The following is a 19,984-nucleotide window of genomic DNA, read 5'->3' on the forward strand; positions in this document are numbered from 1 at the left end:
TTTCCAAAAAAGGACAAACGCCCACGAACACGCCCGTGGGAGGCGCGATGATCAATTGGCAAAAAGATTGCGCGACAATCCCGCTGATGTCGCTGCACTGTCAGAATGTTGACTGAGTGGCGGCGCTGACGCTTTCGCACGCGGTGCTCCTTTGAAAACCGCCGCAAATGCCGCACACGCGTTTGTAACGCCATGCTCGTTCTTGTAGCCGTTTTAACGACGATAGTCTTTCTTGGGATACTTGAACGCAAAAATTTTGGTTTTTCTGTTTTTCTGTCTGTCTGTCTGTCTGTCACATGATTGAGCCACCCGGCCAAAGTTTAAGTAGTTGCTGAACGCCCAGCCATCTTGAACGGATAGCTGCGTTCATACTTGTGAACATTGTCGATCAAAAAGCAAGTATTACGCATATCTGAGGCGCAACATCAATACGTAAGTATTAGGTGGTATGTGCCTTTACTAGAAAATACATAGGTAATTCTAAAGACCCTAGTGTTTGTTAGGCTACGCTGAAAATGCGACGCTATGCACGAAAAAGCCCTCTGCCGACGATATGGTGTTGCCACCTGGCAGTAGCCCTCGGTTCTGCACGAGCTCATGTTTCCCGACGCCACTGCCCGATGGCGTCTATATCTCACGCAGCGCCTCCTCTATTTTATCAATGCCAGCTAGATGTGGCCGATTCAACATAGAGGAGGCGCTGTCTGAGGCAAGGCAAAGCATAAATGGCAGAAGACTATCGTCTTTCGACGACATCTGCAGGGAGGCGATCGGAGATCTGTTCGTTCCGCTTGTTCATTCTCCTGGGGAAGAACAAGCGCGCTGATTGGCTGAAGCGGGAGATGGCACTCAAGGCCGGGGGGGTGTCGCCATTTCTTTTTTTTGCTTGATCTTTTCTTTTTTGGTGACGTCATATCGCGGCATAACGAGTGGGGTGATCAGAGATCTCTGTTCTGCGCCGTTCGTTCTATACCCATTCTGGCGGCGTACGCGATTGGCCGAAGCCGGAAAAAACCACGTCTCTGAGGGGCGTAGTCATTTTTCTTTTTGCTTGATCTTTTATTTTTTAGTGACGTCATACCGCGTCATAACGAGCATGTCGTCTGCTACAAACGAACGGAGCGCGAGACCGTTCGCACGCGTTCTCTCGAGCGAACAAACGGCTTCGCACGGCATGATGTGGCGGTTGCGGCTGCCGCAACAGCTGATTTTGAGAAAATGGCGCCTGCGACGTGTGCTGCTCTTGCGGTTGGAGGTGCGAGATGCGTTTGAAGACATGAGCGAGTGCGGCGTCGCTTTCTGTTCTCGTAACGAACAGTGCGAACAAAATGAACGGGCCTGCCACTGGGCTGTGGTCTTACGCGCAGGGACTTAGTTCAAAAGCGCTACCAGCTACTGCCACGTGTCGTCCCGGTCCTCACTCGTGAACGACGGCCCCAGTGGGCACGACGGCGCAGGTATCTGTGGGTGCTCTTTTATAAAAGCCAGCAGAAGCTCCTTTTGACGATTCGACACCCGGGAGCCAAGCCAGACATTCCGGTGGGACGACATCTTGAAAAACTGCGCCAACCGCTACTTTTTTCTTTTCGCGTGCGCGACTTCACATAGCGAGCACGTTAGAAAAACTAAAACCAATAAATATCAGCGCTCAAACCTACTGCTGTTTCAGAAACTGTTTGAGCTTGAAAAGAAAAACAATATCTTTTCATATCACAACTGTATTTATTAGAAGGCGAGAAACACTTCGTTTTGAAATATACTGTCCCCTTGCCGAGGACAAACGATGCGCGTCTACTTCCGGGAAGCTCGCCGCTCACCGCTTGACGATTGGCTGTCCTCTTCCTCTCGGCGGAAGAGAGCTGCGGACCGCCCACTTTTGTGACGTAACACCGCCAGAACGAACGCGGAACGAACAGAGATCTCCGATCCCCCCCCAGCGAAGCACGCAGATACGCGGTCACGTTTTTATCAACGCTGCTATCGCGTGCTCCGCACTGTCTTCCTGTCATGACCGCCGTAATGCGAGCTCGGAGCAAACTCGTGTGCCCGAGAAGCTCGGGCCATCCTGCATAGGACCCCTGCACTCGCTGACAGCAAAACGGTTCTGGGTTCTGACTTAGCTTGAAAAACTGTCCCCATATTGGTTTTTGGCATTTGACAACATCACCATTTGTTATTGTTATTTGGCAAGGATAACCGCTCGTACTTTCACCGTGCTAGCAGAATTATATCCACGTTAGCACGACACCAATAAGAGCAATTTACGTGACATCATTTTGCACCGAAACAGCGAAGGTGTTAGCTCTCATAAACAACTTGATTACTATTACTTTGCCACTGCATCGCCTTGCGCTTTGACTTCTGCTTTGAATTTGGTCGAATGCTGGTCACGATAGGAAGAAAAGTGTGTTTCACAGGTCTGCACTAGCGTACAAGATGAAGGTGCGTTGCTTTTAAGCGTGTCTGTTTGTGACAACTGTTCGTCATTGGGGTGTAAGCTCGTTGCGGTTGGTAAGAACGAAAATGAAGAAGAATTTACCCGGTAGAGCGATGAAGGCGTCTCCTGGGACTCCTTCTCGATTGTAGTGCGGACTTCCTTAGTGATGCCCGTGAGGGGATCCTTGATATGCTCCACCGAGCTCTTCACCTCGCGCATGGTGTCGGGACTCTTGTCCTGCATTGTGCGCCCATAGAAAAGTAGAACGGTTAGATGATTAGCAGACGTATGTCGTCAGGAAGCGCCCCTCGCTTGTCCAAAATAAACGTGCGCATGTAAGCGCAGTGGTGAAAGCCAACTGCTCTGGTACCAATCCTGCAACAAAAATTTAAGGCTCCTACTAATTGTTTGTGGCTGAGCCTACCATCAATTAAAAAAAAATGCCACATGTAATGTTTTCATACACCGTGTAATTTCACTGGTATACGGAAATATGCTGTCTCAGTCTACAGGGCTGGGTAAAGATACTTTGAAATTGTATCGCGATACGATACAAGATACTCAGGCAAGAAGTATTTGAGATACAGATACAAGATACCACAACGCCGATTGTATCCGATACGATACATTCCAATTGTATCTTAAGATACTTCGACACATTCGGAAATTTGTTATTATATATCTCTATATATGTGGTAATGTAACACTAAACGCCGATGCACAAAAATATTCGCTTGAAAGTTAATTAACTGAGACCAATTTTGTTTCATTTGAATGAAATGTCTGTTAGTATCTCCAAAGTTTTGTATTTCTTGCTGAAGGTATACTACTGTTGTTCCGAAACAACTTATTGGGGTTGCTTTAGCTGCTTACCGTGACAACTCTTTACAGACCTCACTGATAGCGGTTTTTGCTTGCCGCTTTTGTAATTGGGTGGAGTCGATGCTCTGCTTGCGGACGAGCTAGCGGGCTGCCATCTTCAATAAGAAGCCTCCGCACAATCGTGCAAATACCGTTGTTAATAAGTTCTACCTTGCCCATAAACATATCACGGTTTTCGCAATACCCGATCACCGGACAGGTGTGCATCAGCGAGAATGCTGGTAGCAACATTCTTTGCGACGCATCTTGTTTACGAAGATGCGTCGCATAACGCTGAAATTACTTTTATATTCTACTTCTCTGCTGGCGTATACCGTTCGTTAGCGATGTACTCAGTAATGCGCGATCTTCTGGCAATGTTCTTTTATGAGAGAACATCTGCAGCCCAGAAAACGTGTCAGGCGTGTTATATAGTTGCATGAAGTGCCGCAGGACACCGCCGCTATTCACACTATATTGCCACTTAAGCTCCGATTGCCTGGTGATTAGTAACAGTAAAAACATGTAGAGAAGACTAAGAAAGAAAAACCAATAAAACTAAGTAAAATAGAAAAGCGGTTCTGTATCAAACACACCGAATAAGTATAGTAACACGATACAGGCAGCACTCCAAAGAGCTAATACTAATTGTTGAGTTTAACGATCCACAGAACTAAGATACGATCATGATAGACGCCATAGTGGAGGTCTCCGGAAATTTCGACCACGTGGTGTTATAAAACTTAGATATAAGCACACGGGCATCGAATTGCGGCCGTCGCGACCTACGGGTTAGCAGTCAAGCACCATAACCACTAGACCACCACGACGGGTAACCCCTAATAGCCATGACAATTAGGCATTTAATGTAAGACCACAGAAAATTCAGTGCCTATGCAAAATAGCGTAAACCGACTCGTTCAGACGCTCATTAGAGAAACGGAGCATTTTGTATAACGTTGTTTCTCCAATCCCTTTGCTAACATCTTTAATATGGCTTCTAATAATTTACGTTATGATCATGAAAACTCAATTTCGCTTTTTTACTAAGGAGTAAGCGGAACTTTTGTTACTGTATACTCCAAGCACGCATCATTATATATTTGTTCTCAACGTCGCATTGACATAACAGTAAACTTAAGTAGAATATAAGTCTGTAAACAGTAGCAGAAATAATGCAGACGGCTAAAAGTAAGGATAAAGCAGAGCTTACGTTGCCAGCACGTTAATGACATATTGTCGTAAGAAGACCCGAAAAAAGCAATACAGAGACATAGGTAATGTATGGTATGGAAAAGGACAGCTTGGAAAGAACTTCTGCTAGCAATCCAACTATGATTTTGAAAACTCGTTCAATAAAAGAAAAGGAGACGTACGCCAAGATTCTGTTAAGTGAATGCTTGTTCTGTTAAATCCAGCATCGGTACCGGTGGTGCTATAGCTGTTAGAATCTTATTTGCATATAAGTCAATCTCATTGCATGCAAGTCAAACTTGCATCGACGAAGTCCTTCAAGTCGCCGATGCGTGAAAGCCACGAGACGCAAAACAACCCCTTTTCTTGCATTCCTCAGACTTCGTAACGACGCACAACGCATGAGAAACTTCGATAACGACACCACAGCGGCATCAGAATTTGTGCAAAAGACACCGCACGCATTGAAGTACGCGGCACAGGATAGTAGCTAAGAGCCAAGTGACGTAGCACTGACACAACTAAAAAGAAAAAAAAAAGGAAACTGTGAAAAGAAAATGTCGTCTGGGCGTAGACGTTCGCGCGTTTGTCGAGACGACGCGAGCGCCAGCACGTGACTCTGCTCCCTCAATAGTGACGCTCAGAGCTCATCACCTGCCCTCGCTGGAAAACTCTGGCGGAAAGATAATTAATTTAATTTTCTTTAGTTTTAATTTGGTCGCTCAGTGGGAGCAGTACCAGCTTGAGAAGGGGAGTTGAACCAACGTTTATTGTTTCGCACCGCTGGGTTGCGATCGCAGTGTCTTGTATCTTAAGGTCCACGATACATTCTTCAATGTAGCGGAAATACAGATACTGATACACGTCTTGCGAGACGTATCGCGATACAGATACAAGATACACAAAGAGTATCTAAGATAGTATCAAAGATACATGTATCTTCGATACTGCCCAGCACTGGTCTCACAGTTTCTTTTGTTACCTCATGTGACTTCCTTTACTCGTGTGCAGAAATTTCTAAAGGTTGCTGACATTTTACTGTCTCCAATGCTCATTGATGCAGACCATACTGTATATCCACCCAGTGAACTGGGAATTCAGAGGAGCCACCAGCGCTGGAACCGAAGAAATGAACTCAGGTGACTCAGGATCACAGGATCATGCGGATCTGCACCAGTGTTCGCATAATATTTGTTACATAGGTGCTACCGACCGCTATCGGCTATCATCTCAGCAATCATTGTCACTGTCACGCCGATCTTTGGCTTGAGTGGCGGGCTACCCAGAACAGTGGTCAGAGGCAAACATCTGTTTTGTACAAACTGTATATAATATTTAATGAATGTTGGATCAATGTATTTAACTGCGGAAAAACAACGCTGAATAAAATAAAACTCGCTTACATAACATAAGTTTGAGATGTTGGTGTCACTTGCGGTCGGCAATGTCGCGGCAGAAACACACCAATAAAGTTTCCGAACAGGCCTATCCGTTTGCTCGAAAAATGTGACAGTGTTCTGTAAATAACAATATCGAAGTAAATCATAGCCATTTAGAGATGCACAATTCTAACGGTAGCTGGCATATTTCAATTCATATTGAATTTCATTGACAGTCTTTTTTTTACATTCTGTAGCAACGCACTTTTGAATATTGACTTACGCTGCCTTTGTTGGAGTAAAGTTAAGGTGGATTTTGTAGCTATTTCTTATGGCAAAAAACAAATCGCTGTATGCGTGATAAGCAGCAGTACAAACTGTCCCGATTCTTTTCGTAGTGAGTTGGCCATGCATTCAATATGATGTTTGCGGCACACGACGCTCTTCCATTGAAGCCGCCCTTGTTTGCTTCTTGAAGCCGATTGTTCATTTACCGAATCACTGGACTTCTTGAGGCTTGTCAGAACGTTTTCAACCGCCTTATTCTTTGTACGATGTCAGGAGATAGCAAATAAGAATGAGAAGTTTCGAGGGAATAAATAAATATTTGGTTTGGTATTTGAAGTGCCACGCGCACAGTACATGCGTTAAAAAGTGCGTGCAGCCCTTTTGTCTGTTTCGCAATACAGTAGCTGCCTGACGGCAAAACACTGTATGAAAATATGCGTCCATACTTATGCATGTATAGAGCTACAGACATTGTTTGCCGTGTCTGCATTTACTCGCGTGAGGTAACTCAATGGGCTGTCAGATTTTTTGGCCATCCTTCGTCCGGAAGTTGCACACCCCGTATTCCCCCCCCCCCCCCCCCCAAACTCATTCGAAGTACGCGGCACAGGATACCTCGCGTACGGGAGTCAGTATGATGCGAGTTTCAGCTCTGATTTCCTATATCTGACCAAAGCATTATTTCGTTTTCCATAATCAAACAGCCGATCATTGTGAAGGAAAAACAGCACTAAAAACGGACGAGGACATAAGGAAGACAGGACACAGGCGCTGTGTCGACACAGTGCCTATGTCATGTCTTCCTTATGTCCTCGTCCGTTTTTAGCGCTGTTTTTCCTTCACAATGACGAACCACCAACTAGCCCAAGTTTCTCTTCTAGGGCAAACAGCCGAACTTCAGGCTACAGGTGGTGCTGGATTCACAAAGCATTTTGTTCATATTTTTCGTCCACCTGCCAATTTTCTTAAAATTTCTATCATAGTTAGAGAGGGCTGATTATTACAAATTGATAGAGCTTCCGGACTGCCTAACGAATACAGGTTCTGAATAAGAAGGTAATCTTACTGCTATCTGCTTGGTTCTTTGAAATAAATATTTCTCTCTATAACGTACCTATGCCTTCGATGCAATCAAGCCAAGCCAACAAGGACATGTTTATGAAATGTTAGTCTGGCTCGCACTTTGATTCTGTAACTGTAATTACATTTAAAATATATTTCACAAAGCTCTGAAGTTTGTTAGCACGCGTTGTCAATTCGTAGCCGCCTTCGCGAATATTATACTTGCTATTGCAACTGTCTGATCGACATTACATGTTACAAATCGTTCTAGCAGTAGTAGAACACTTTATTTTTGTTCGTTTTGCTATTGAAGTTCCAGAGGGTGGAGTACACGGACGCAGAGAATTTTCGAGTGCCTAAGCGGAGTTTGCCCTCACTCGAGCGATTGGGCCCTGTGGTCGCGGATCGTAAGAGTACGCAGCATAGTCGCGAGGGACCTGTTTTCTCTCAGCGGCGTGTCGCCGTGAGCCCGTTGCCCGCGGAGACGTGCTAGCGGCACCCTTTGTGTTGTATTTTCGCCCGTGGCGTGGTGAAGCCTGTTTTTGCTTCTCCCGCCGCCTTTGGGAGCGGGCATTGTACGGCGTTTTGTGGTGTTGCCGCAGGCAATAAACTGTTGCGGATCTCGAGAGCAGTACTGTGTATTTGCCGCGTTGCGCTCAGCGCCTTTGCGCTCGAACGTACGTGTGCAGCGGCGCGCTAGTTCACGCGAGGCGACGGCAAACGCGGCCCTGTGGCTCGCTAAGTCCGAACCCACGCTAGTGGCCGTACTCCTGTGAAGTACGTGCACACTACAAGTGACGACAGTCAATACCGAGACAATCTTATGTTTCATGACTATGAAATCTGGTTATACTAATGGATCTAATTAAGTAATCACTATTTCTTGAAGATCTGTGCCGATAGTTAGCTTTCAGCTCAAGTGAACGTAGGTGTATTCCTTGAATTCACAACCACAATAAGTGAATAAAAAACAAGTTTTAAAAGGTTAATAAAAAAGCGCACAAAACCAGTGCTTTCATCGAAGAACTAGAATCACTGAGGTAAGACGAGTATGCCTTCAAAGCTGAATAAGTAAGTAGGCATTTGGAAAAGATGACACTATTTCAAACGGAGATACTATTTTTAAAAATAACTTGTTTCTGGGTTAATTTGTTAGTACTTTAGGGAAGTCATCGAAGCGCAAAGTTAAACAAACCCAAAGTGGGAGACAGTTTCGAGACCGGTACTGTTTCCCGCTTTGAGTCTGTTTAATATTGCACTGTGATGACTTCCTCAAGGTGATACTTTTTGTGGACTGTCGCTCACTCGTGCAACAACTTTGTGAAATGGTGTGTGATAACATGTTGAAGTGAGCAATAAGCTAAAATATTTCAGGGAGCAGGGTAGCAACGCGGTATAAATAAAGAAGAATTAAAATTATATACGTATTTCGACAACAACAAAACATGCACACAGACACACACTTCGCTCGTTCTCGTATTCGAGAGTTTCAGCTATGCCGCATTAACATGTGACAATACGCATGCCAGTTTAGGTTAAATTTTCTGTGCACAAAAGAGGTAGCAAGCAAAGTGTAGACGACGATTAGAAGAAAAAAGAAATCGCAGGCATGGATGTTAACGAGAAATGTCGTTTGTTGGGGACACTACGCTGCACTCTTAATCAGGTCCCGCTTAAAGTGCTAGATATAGTCAGGAAAAATGACATTTTTCGTCTGGTTTCCTGGATATAGCCAGCAGTTAACCAGGACCTGATTAAGAGTGTGAGGGAAAATAAATGTTAGCTGAAAAGGGGGAGACACAGAGGAAAAGTATTTACTGTACTGACAAAAAAGGGACACGAGTGAAATTCTCTATTGAGATTTGGGTGCCTGCTATCACACACGCTTACGTGTGAAGTGAAATTAAAAGAATGGCCGCCATAGATTGGCACGAAGAGGCAAGCATGCGATTTTCCCGGCGTCCCCATACCGTTATTCGCATGTCACCTGAAAGGGCACGAAAGGCCTCGGGATGTTCCCCAGGTCACTGAGCGGTCCCTTCAGGCTCGGGCCGGTCCTCGGAAGAGCGCTCGTACTGGTCAGCAGGCCCTTCGAAAAGGCGCTACTTCCGGTCGGAGAGATCTTTGGAAAGAATGAGCTTCCGGTCGGTGCTGTCCAAACTGGAGCCGCGGCTGCGGCGGCTTGTGTTTCGGTCTTTGGGTGCGGGTTGTCTTTCGGCTTGTCCTCGTTCTCCTTGTTCTGCTCGTATCCCCTGCACAGATGTCACCCGGATGTCACCCGCAACAAGCGATGGATAAAAAATGTTAGCCTTGACATTAAGAGAGAGGAAACGAGGACAGCGGTGTGAATTTGCAGAACGGTAGCCGATATTCTAGCCAACATTGAAAAAGAAAATAAAGGAGCTCGGCGAGCCATGAAATGCGTACAGGGTCGATAATCGGTGGTTTATTATAGCCATTGAATAGGCGCCAAGGTATAAGGCAAGTCTACGCTATAGTACGAAATTGTTATGCCACCTGTGATGTGGATCGTATTCATGAAATCATAGTCGTTCCCCATTGTAATGGCTGCCATGCCGATACGTACGACTCCTGCGGGACCTAAGAAACAACTAACCGCAGTGACGCACAGCACTGTTTCTCTAGACGGCAGAAAAAGGGCTTGACTCATGACCTTCTTTGGAAGCAACCATTCTTGAACCATGGCCCTGAGCGCCTTTGGTGCACAGAAAGACGAAGGCGTTTCTACGCTACTACGTCGACAGGCCTTTGCGACCGCCTGCAGACTTACTGTAAGCCTCAAAGTGCAAGTGTTGCTCTCGTTCTCTTCCCTTCTGTCTCCCCTTCCGTGTTTTTATCTCTCGTCCCAGTGTAGCTTAGCAAGTCGGACTGGCGTCTGGTTAACCTCCCTGTACTTCCCTTATTATTTATACAACTCTCTCAACAATACCCGTGCATGGTGTTACTCGTAAGTGCGTTATATAGATATATGGACTTTTTCTGTCTTGAACCCACGCGTCAATTGCTCATTTGTGCGTGCCACGAATAATGCTGTTTTACTAATTCTCGACATTACAAGGTGTTTTTATCAAATGTGTCAGCACTTCGCGAGGTTTCATCTGCTTAATTATGAGCCCCGCCACGGTGGTCTAGTGGTTATGGCGCTCGGCTGCTGACCCGAAGGTCGCGGCATCGAATCCCGGCCGCGGCGGCTGCATTTTCGATGGAGGCGAAAATGTTTGAGGCCCGTGTACTTAGATTTAGGTGCACGTTAAAGAACCCCAGGTGGTCGAAATTTCCGGAGCCCTCCACTACGGCGTCTCTCATAATCATATCGTGGTTTTGGGACGTTAAACCCCAGATATTATTATTGCTTAATTATGAGTGCAACCGTGAGCGATGTGGTGTAAAAGTTTGAAAGAGAAGATATTGTTGTTGGAAACAGAAATAATCTAGAGCGTCGACACCAGATGTTTTTGTTTTCTGTGCACTCTAAGAAAAAAAGTCTTTTGACTTTTTTTGGAGAGTTCTGGCTTGCCCCGTATATGACTCTCTTCAAAGACGCACGGTGACTCTCTTTGGGGGTCATTATACTCCCTTTTGAGAGTCGCGTGACCCACAGGAGAGTTGACTTGCCTTTTTAAAGAGAGTCATATACGTGCAAATCAGGACTACCCGAAATGAGTCACACATACTCTATTTTGTTTTTCTTGAAGTGTGGTCTCTGAGAATATTTTTGAATGCGCAGTTTAATTGCACATACGAAAGGTGCAGCACGAAGGAAGCACAAAATGGAGCTAACAGGACAGACCTTCGATATATACATATACATTTTTTGCATATAGTGGTACGAAAGGTTTAAATAAACGCAATTCAAAAATGAACTTAAAAAAGAACGCACGACCCGCCGTAGTGGTCTCGTGGTTGTGGTGCTCGAATGCTGTCCCGAAGGTCGCGGGATTGAATCCCGGCTGCGGCGGCCGCATTTCGATGGAGGCGAAATGCTAGAGGCCCGTGTACGTTTAGGCCCACGTTAAAGAACCCCATGTAGTCAAAATATCGAGAGCCCTCCACAACGGCGTCCCTCATGATCATATCGTGGCTTTGGGACGTAAAAGCCTAACAATTAACAATTATTATTAAAGAACTTACGTTTAGAAGAGCGGCAAAATTTTATTCGAAGTTCTGCGAAAAAAAAATTGAAAAGGAAGAAAAGAGATTAAAAGCAAGTGAAGGGCACTTGTTCGAAGAAGGAAACCATATGTGCATGTTTCTTTTTGTTAAATGATACGCGACTATAGCGACCTTATTTGAACGATGTGCTCGAACAGTTTAAGAGAAATCCGCCGAATTTCGACGAACCTTCGCGATGGCGCAAGGGCTGTCTGGCACAAGCAGCGACGGCGATGCAATGCTTATGTGCTGAGAAAACTTAGCGATGAAAGGCGCCTTCCACGAAGCAGGCGCGTTCGACGTAAAGAGAAGAAGCGCACATGATAGCCCCTCGTCTGAGTTCTGGTTTTATTTTATAGCTCAGCAGGGGATTATGTATAGAAAAAGAAGGGTAATTTCCGGGTTTCAAAAATTACATTTGGCACATTTAAATGTTTCTGTTCGCAAAGCTTCGCAATGCAAAATGCACTATCGCCATATGCGTAACACGCTACAGTAACACGGAAGTGAAGGCAACTTTAGTACCTAGAAGAGCGGGGCTCGCTGTAAATAGGCGCTTTTAGCTGACCGATTCTTCGGTCCGTTCCCCGTTCCGCTCAAACGCTCAACGTTACCGGAGCGCAACGCGTGTTGTTGGTTTTAGCTCAGCGTCTTTCGGTCAAGGCAAGCGCGACGCCACCTGTGCATGAAAGTCAAAAGTACGTTGAAAATGAAAATAAAAATTGTACTTGTTTTGCAGCAAGAAAGGAAATTCTGTTTTAAAACAGTGTGAATTGATTTATTCTCGCGTTACGGTGGTGCTTGACGCATCAGCCTTTTTATTTTTTTTCTCACCTTGGCTTGGCGCTGGACTGCAATCTAAGCTAAAATTATCCAATTTTATGTGCATGGTGTCTTCATGCTGTTAGGTATACATTGTGCTCGCCTAAGTTCCGCTGCGTTCTCCTGTATCCTTTGTGTATAGCGAGTACTCGTAGACTGAAGGCTGCATTGCTCATAACGGGTAGAATCCACACAGCCCAAAGGGTAGCTTTGTTCGGAGTAGAGGCACTATGCATAATACTTCGTGCAACCACAGTTCTTATTTAACGACAGCCTGTTGTGTGACTTATTGCGTTAATTACACTGAGCAGTACGATTATAAACAGTTGAACCCATTTTGTTAACTGCTGAGATACAGCAGGCTCGGCATTTTCTGCCTGAAGTGCACATGCATTCAGGTAGAAGGGTATTCCATTTCGTTAAAAACTGAGCAGCTGTTTATGTTACAGAAATAAATATTTGCATTCGAAAATATTGGATTGCTAATGCTGGAAAAGGCTGATTTTCTGCTACAAAGTGGAGTTTTATCTGCTCGAGAAGTTGGACTAAAATTGCTTCGATCAATGACATCACTGAGAGTGGGAGTGAACCCGGAGATGCAAAGGTGTTGTTTTCTTTATTGTGAACAAGGGTACAGATACAGTGACGGTGCGGCACAAATGCCTGGACATCATCTGGCTCTTGCACAGTGGTTTTATCTTGTCTGTTGTCCACCTGCACTGCAGTGTCACCACTCCCTTGGACTGGTGGCTAAGGTTCCTCATCTCCAATCATTCCCAAGAGGAGTGATGCCGGTGACTGATTTTCTGCAGCAAAATAGAGGACAATGCGGTGAAATAAAAAAAAAGTTCTTACCCAGCGGAAGACTATTGTAAATAAGCGATGAAATCTCGCAATGAGGAAATCGCTTCCGGTACAGCATACTTCTCGTCCTGTGTGCAGCTGCTCTGAAAATTTAGGTTGCGCATAACCCATTCAGCTGGTATTGAGTTTGACGAACATTGAGAAAAGCAAGTGAGAATGAACAATGTCTACGCACTTGCTCGTCCCCCTTTCTCACGGCGCTTCAAAAACCATAAATTTAGATTAAGAGTGCTTTCGACTGTCTGAACACAGTTACGAACAGGCACCACGAAATGCGAAGCAAAACGTAATGCTCGCATAACAGCGCACAACCATGAGCATGCCGTCAGCACTACAACACCAAAAAACATTTATGAGAACAACACAACGTTAGCAGTTTTTCGGAAGAATAGAACATCAACATGACATCACAGATCGCCAAATTCTTTGGCGTCACTATGTTGTCCTATAACATCGCGTCACATTACGAATTCATCAAATAACATATCCATTTGTATTGCCTCCGCGATCGGTGCACCAGTCACGGAGGCAATGGAACGCAATAATGGAGACCTATCACCAAGTGCAGCAGAGAAAGGCCGGCGTTATAGTCAGTGAAAATTCTTCCGTCCCAGACCTAGCAATGCAAAGTATGAGTTAGATGAGTTCACGCACTATGGACGCTTACGCCCGTATTCAGAAGCGTTTGAACTTAGACACCGCTTTCAAGGCAGCACAAACGCGTTTAAAACGCGCCGCCCTGGGGCAGCGCGTTCAGCGCGTTGCCTTGTGGCAAGTTAAACTAAAGAGCGTTTCTGAATAGGTGGGAGAGTGGCTGCTGTTAAAAACACTAAATTGTTACTATTGTACATGAAATCGCTTACTTGCGAAAGTCTGCGGAGTCCTGTTGACGGAAGTACCAAAGCAGCAGCTCGAGACGCTCCTTTATGGCCCGAAGTGTCAGCTCTCGATGTATCGCTGCAATGACGTTTCGTAGAAGGTCATCCCACATGCGCGGATTTTCAAAGTGATTGGCTGCGACGACTTCTCGGAGAAGGCACAGATCCTCGTGTATTCTGAAGTGTCTTCGGGTCTTGCGTGTTGGCCGAACAACCGCTATGTTTTCCGAGCAGCGCGGACTCACGGCACAAGAGGCTGCCATTTTGGTTGTTTCTCCTCGTGTCACGTGATCCCTCGCTCGCTACAGCCCAGGCTGACGGCGACGGTCCGGTCACACGCTCAGCGCCTGACCGTCTGGCGCCTGCGCAGTAGCGCCACCACCGACTGGCTGAGCGGAGCAGAAGGCGAAATACGGTCAGCTAAAGCGCCTAATATACAGGACAGGAAACTTCAAAAGTTAAACCCACAATTCGTTAAGTCGTCGTCAACACTCTTTACATCGGGGACACCCCATATTAGGCGCTTTTAGCTGACCGTATTTCGCCTCCCGCTCCGCTCAGCCAGTCGGTGATGGCGTCACTGCGCATGCGCCAGACGGTCAGGCGCTGAGCGTGTGACCGGACCGTCGAGCGAGGGATCACGTGACACGAGGAGAAACAACCAAAATGGCAGCCTCTTGTGCCGCGAGTCCGCGCTGCTCGGAAAACAGCGGTTATTCGGCCAACACGCAAAACATGACGGCACTTCAGGATACACGAGGATCTGTGGCTTCTCCGAGAAGTCGCCGCGGCCAATCCCTTTGAATGTCCGCGCATGTGGGATGACGTTCTACGAAGCGTCGTTGCAGCGATACATCGAGAGCTGACACTTCGGGCCATAAAGGAGCGTCTCGAGCTGCTTCTTTGGTGCTTCCGTCAACAGGACTCCGCATACCTTCGCAAGTAAGCGATTTCATGTACAATAGTAACAATTTAGCTTTTAACCGCAGCCACTCTCCCGCCTATTCAGAAACGCTCCTTAGTTTGACTTGCCACAAGGCAACGGGCTGAACGCTATGTCCCAGGGCAGCGCGTTTGAAACGCGTTTGTGCTGCTTGAAAGCGGTGTCTAAGTTCAAGCGCTTCTGAATAGGGGGGTAAGCGTCCATACTGCGTGAGCTCATCTGAGCTAACTCATACTTTGCATTGCTAGGTCTGAAACGGAAGAATTTTCACCAACTATAACGCCGGCCTTTCTCTGCTGCACTTGGTGATAGGACTCTGTTATTGCGTTGCATTGCCTTCGTGATTGGTGCACCGATCACAGAGGCAATGTAAATGGACGATGTTATTTGATGAATTCGTAATGTGACGTGATGTAATAGGACAACATAGTGACGCCAGAGAATTTGGCCATGTGTGATGTCATGTTGATGTTCTATTCTTTCGAAAAACTGCTAACGTTGTGTTCTCATAAATCTTTTTCAGTGTTGTAGTGCTGGCTGCATTCTCATGGCTGTGGTTATGTGAGCATTACGTTTTGCTTCCCATTTCGTGGTGCCTGTTCGTAGCAGTGTTCAGAGAGTCGAAAGCACTCAATCTAAATTTATGGTTTTTGAAGCGCCGTGAGAAAGGGGGACGAGCAAGTGCGTAGACATTGTTCATTCTCACTTGCTTTTCTCAATGTTTGTCAAACTCAATATCAGCTTAATGCGTTATGCGCAACCTAAATTTTCACACCAGCTCCACACAGGACGAGAAGTATGTTGTACCGGAAGTGATTTCCTCATTGCGAGATTTCATCGCTTATTTGCAATAGTGTTCCGCTGGGTAAGAATTTTTTTTAAAATTTCACTGCATTGCCCTCTATTTTGCTGCGGAAAATCAGTCACCGGCATCACTCCTCTTGGAAATGACTGGAGATGAGGAACCTGAGCCACCAGTGCAAGGGAGTGGTGACACTGCAGTGCCGGTGGACAACAGACAAGATGAAACCACTGTTCAAAAGCCAGATGATGTCCAGGCATTTTTGCCGCACCGTCACCGTATCTGTACCCTTGTTCACAATAAAGAAAACAACACCTTTGCATCTCCGGGTTCACTCCCACTTTCAGTGATGTCATTGATCGAAGCAAATTAAGTCCAACTTTTGGAGCAGGTAAAACACCGCTTTGGAGCGGAAAATGAGTCTTTTCCAGCATTATTAATCCAATACCTTCGAATGTAAATATTTATTTCTGTAACATAAGCAGCTGCTCAGTTTTTAACGAAATGGAATACCCTTCTACCTGGATGCATGTGCACTTCAGGCAGAGAATGACGGGCCTGCTGTATCTCAGCAGTTAACAAAATGGGTTCAAGTGTTTATAATCGTACTGCTCAGTGTAATTAACGCAATAAGTCACACAAGATGCTGTCGTTAAATAAGAACTGTAGTTGCACGAAGTATTATGCATAGTGCCTCTACTCCGAACAAAGCTACCCTTTGGGCTGTGTGGATTGTATCCGGTATGAGCAATGCAGCCTTCAATCTACGAGTACTCGCTATACACAAAGGGTACAGGAGAACACAGCGGAACTTGGGCGGGCACAATGTATACCTAAGAGCATGAAGACACCACGCACATAAGATTGGATAATTGTAGCTTACATTGTAGTCCAGCGCTAAGCCAAGGTGACAAAAAAAATAAAAAGGCTGATGCGTCAAGCACCACCGTAAATCGAAAATAAATAATAATAATATCTGGGGTTTAACGTCCCAAAACCACGATATGATTATGAGAGACGCCGTAGTGGAGGGCTCCGGAAATTTCGACCACCTGGGGTTCTTTAACGTGCACCTAAATCTAAGTACACGGGCCTCAGACATTTTCGCCTCCATCGAAAATGCAGCCGCCGCGGCCGGGATTTGATCCCGCGACCTTCGGGTCAGCAGTCGAACGCCATAACCACTAGACCACCGTGGCGGGGCAATCGAAAATAAATCAATTCACTCTGTTTTAAAACAGAATTTCCTTTCTTGCTGCAAGACAAGTACAATTTTTATTTCCATTTTCAACGTACTTGTGACTTTCATGCACAGGTGGCGTCGCGCTTGCCTTGACCGAAAGACGCTTGGCTAAAACCAAAAACGCGCGTTGCGCTCCGGTAACGTTGAGCGTTTGAGCGGAACGGGGAACGGACCGCAGAATCGGTCAGCTAAAAGCGCCTATTGTCTCTTTTTTTTGCTCCCTGCCTGTGCATGAAGGAAATAAAATTCACGGGCTTGAAGTCGAGCAGCCTTACTATCTGGCTTACCTATGATTCATTTTTTTATTCTTTTTTTTTCTTTCTTCTTTTTTTCTTCTTCCCCCATAAAACTATTTTCTGAAACTTGATAGTGCTAGCGCAAAAGTGGGCTTGGGTTGTCAGCATATGCTCGAAGTGCTTCCTAAGAACGCCTGCGAGGTGTGTTCAGTGTTGCGGGAGCAAAGTTTCTTTTGTCATGTTAAGCGAGAGACAGGATGAACTATTCGGAAGAAAGATCTGTATGTACAGTGCAATCTCTCGTTCACTCGGTCAAGTTGGACTGACTGCCATTTTTTAAAAAAGCAGCACATTTGAATGTCGTTCCTTTTTGTATGTGTTCTATGAAGCTTGAGAGTCAATGACGGCTCCCTAAGTGCCGTATCGTCACGACATACTGCTGTGAAGCCTTCGCTCGATCACACTCACTTTCTATCTAGTTTTGTCCTTCAAAGCAAGGAGTTGAGCTTACTGTCTCCATCGAACAGCCAAATTCAGAACAAATGAATAGGGGGAGGCCGTTGTTTTTAGGTGTTGAAATACCCACGTCGCAGATATGATGACTCTGGTACAACCTAAATGTCATTTCTTCTTAGTCTTAAATTAAGCCATTTGATAATGCCAGATATCTTTTTGTGCTGTCCGGTAAACAGAAAGAAACTGGACGAGAACTCGATGCCTCTTCAGGGAAAATGAAGCCGGATGTCAGTGGCGACTAACCTGCGCACTTCGATGACCAACTCGGGGCAGCCAGACTCGACAATAGCCATGGCTTCATCGTGGCTCAGGTTATCGCACGGCTGCCCATTGATGCGGATCAGCTGGTCGCCTTCGAGGAGCACTTGGTAGGCTTTACTCTTGCGCCGCGTCTGCATGCAGAAGTGAAAAAAACGTACTTCAATGGCGGCCCATGACTGACAAAAGTAAAATTCGATTTTTCAGATAGAAATTTAATATAACGCAGAAGCAAAGTACGAGAAAGATTTCATGGCGTGCAGAGATCCAAGCATAATACTGGACACAGAAGTAGTAAGCAAGATAAAAAAACAGTGACCATTAGTTGGTGAGGGCGAAGATTACACTCTAACTAAACAGAACTAGAACAAATTTAATCGCTAAAAAAGGCGTGCTCAGATGTAGTCAGGTTAAAAGCAGATGAATTCAGGATTGCAATTGAGAACAAGTACAATGTTTTAGAACAAGAAAAAAAATGAAGACATAGAGGATCTGAACGGAACTCTAACCAAAGTAATTTCTGACGCAGCAGTTGAAATTAGAGGAAAGGCACCAAGATAAGAAAAAGCAAGTCTTGCACACAACTAAAGACTTGATAAAAAAGTGATTAGAAATGAAAGTAACCACTTCTTGAGAAAAAATTATCAATAAAGGTGCCAAAAAGATCAGTCAAAACTGATCAATAAGCGTAAACGCAACGACATACGAAACTATAACGTCAAAGCGGTAGAGGCAGCAGCTAAAAAGGGCGGAAACGTCAAGGCAGATAAAAAACAACTCCGTACTGGAAAGGCCATAATGTATGCCGTCAAGGATAAGCAAGGCAACATTGTTAACAGTTTTAACGACCTAGTGAAGGTCATTGAGGACTTCTACTCAGAAATGTACAGCTTAAATGTCAGTCACCCTACTTTGAGTGAAAGCAAAATTGAACATGACATGAAGTCCCAGGTGTAATTATCGATGACGTTAGAAAGTCCCTACAAGACAAGTTCCGCGGAAAAGCGGCCGGAGAAGACGGCGTAACAACCCATTTCATCAAAGATGGAGGTGATGTTATATTCAGGGAGCTTGCGACACTCTACGCAATATGCCTTAAAAATTTAAACGTACCAGCGAGTTGGAAAAATGCCAGTTCTTTACCAATAGACAAAAAAGGGAAATGCACGTGAAATACCTGAACTACAGACCGATGAACCCACTTTCAGCATTGTAAAAAAATATTCACAAAAATAATTTCGAGTAGGATAAGAACTCCACTTGACTTTAATCAACCTAGAGAAGAAGCTAGGTTCAGGAAATGGTACTTGACCGTGGATCACCTTCATGCGATTAATCAAATAATTGAAAAATTAGCCGAATACAAAAAAAACCTCTTTGTATGGCATTGATAGATTACAAAAAGGCAATCGAATCGGTAGAGAAAGAAGTGGTTCTGGAGGCGTTGCGCCGACAAGGAGTACTTGAAGCATATGTGAATACCATAGCCAATATATACATAGATGCCACAGCTACTCTGCTCCTCCTAAAAAAAAGCGCGAAAATCCCGATCGAGAAAGGGCTCCGTCAAGGAGATACAATCTCTGCGCTGTTTTACACTGCTTGTCTAGAAGAAGTATCCAAATGAATAGATTGGGAAGAAACAGGAATGAAGATAAACGGAGAATATCTGAGCAATTTACGGTTCACACACGACATATAGTACTCTTCAGCAAGGACGGCGATGAATTGCAAAAAAAAAAAAAAAAAAAAAAACGACTGAAGAATTAAGCCGAGAAAGTAGGGTTGAAGATGAATATGCCGAAGACAAAGATAATGCTAGGTGGTCCGGCAACAGCGCGAGAATCAGTGGTAAACAACCGGACCCTTGAATCAGTAGAAGCGTATGTCTGTCTATTCAGGCCCAATATTAACAGGGTAGCCTACTCAGTAAAGGAAATCCGCCGAAGAATAAGGATGGGTTGATGCGCATACGGTTGACATTATCACCTACTGACCAGCAACTATCACTAAAGCGGAAAGTGCACA

At 45.2% G+C, this 19,984-nt stretch overlaps 1 protein-coding gene across 1 annotated transcript in view; it reads right to left on the minus strand.

Moving 5' to 3' along the window:
* The window catches only part of LOC119406117 (synaptopodin-2), a 128,566-nt gene that overhangs the window by 59,140 nt on the left and 49,442 nt on the right, over nt 1-19,984 (minus strand). Inside the window, exons 2-4 of the mRNA XM_037672958.2 lie at nt 17,942-18,090; nt 9,209-9,473; nt 2,540-2,674 (exon numbers count right to left, since the gene is read on the minus strand). Of these exons, the coding sequence (XP_037528886.1) occupies nt 2,540-2,674; nt 9,209-9,473; nt 17,942-18,090 (549 nt within the window). The remainder of the gene's footprint in view (nt 1-2,539; nt 2,675-9,208; nt 9,474-17,941; nt 18,091-19,984) is intronic.

Source organism: Rhipicephalus sanguineus, chromosome 1 (genome assembly GCF_013339695.2).
Source record: "Rhipicephalus sanguineus isolate Rsan-2018 chromosome 1, BIME_Rsan_1.4, whole genome shotgun sequence".
NCBI classification, from domain to species: domain Eukaryota; kingdom Metazoa; phylum Arthropoda; class Arachnida; order Ixodida; family Ixodidae; genus Rhipicephalus; species Rhipicephalus sanguineus.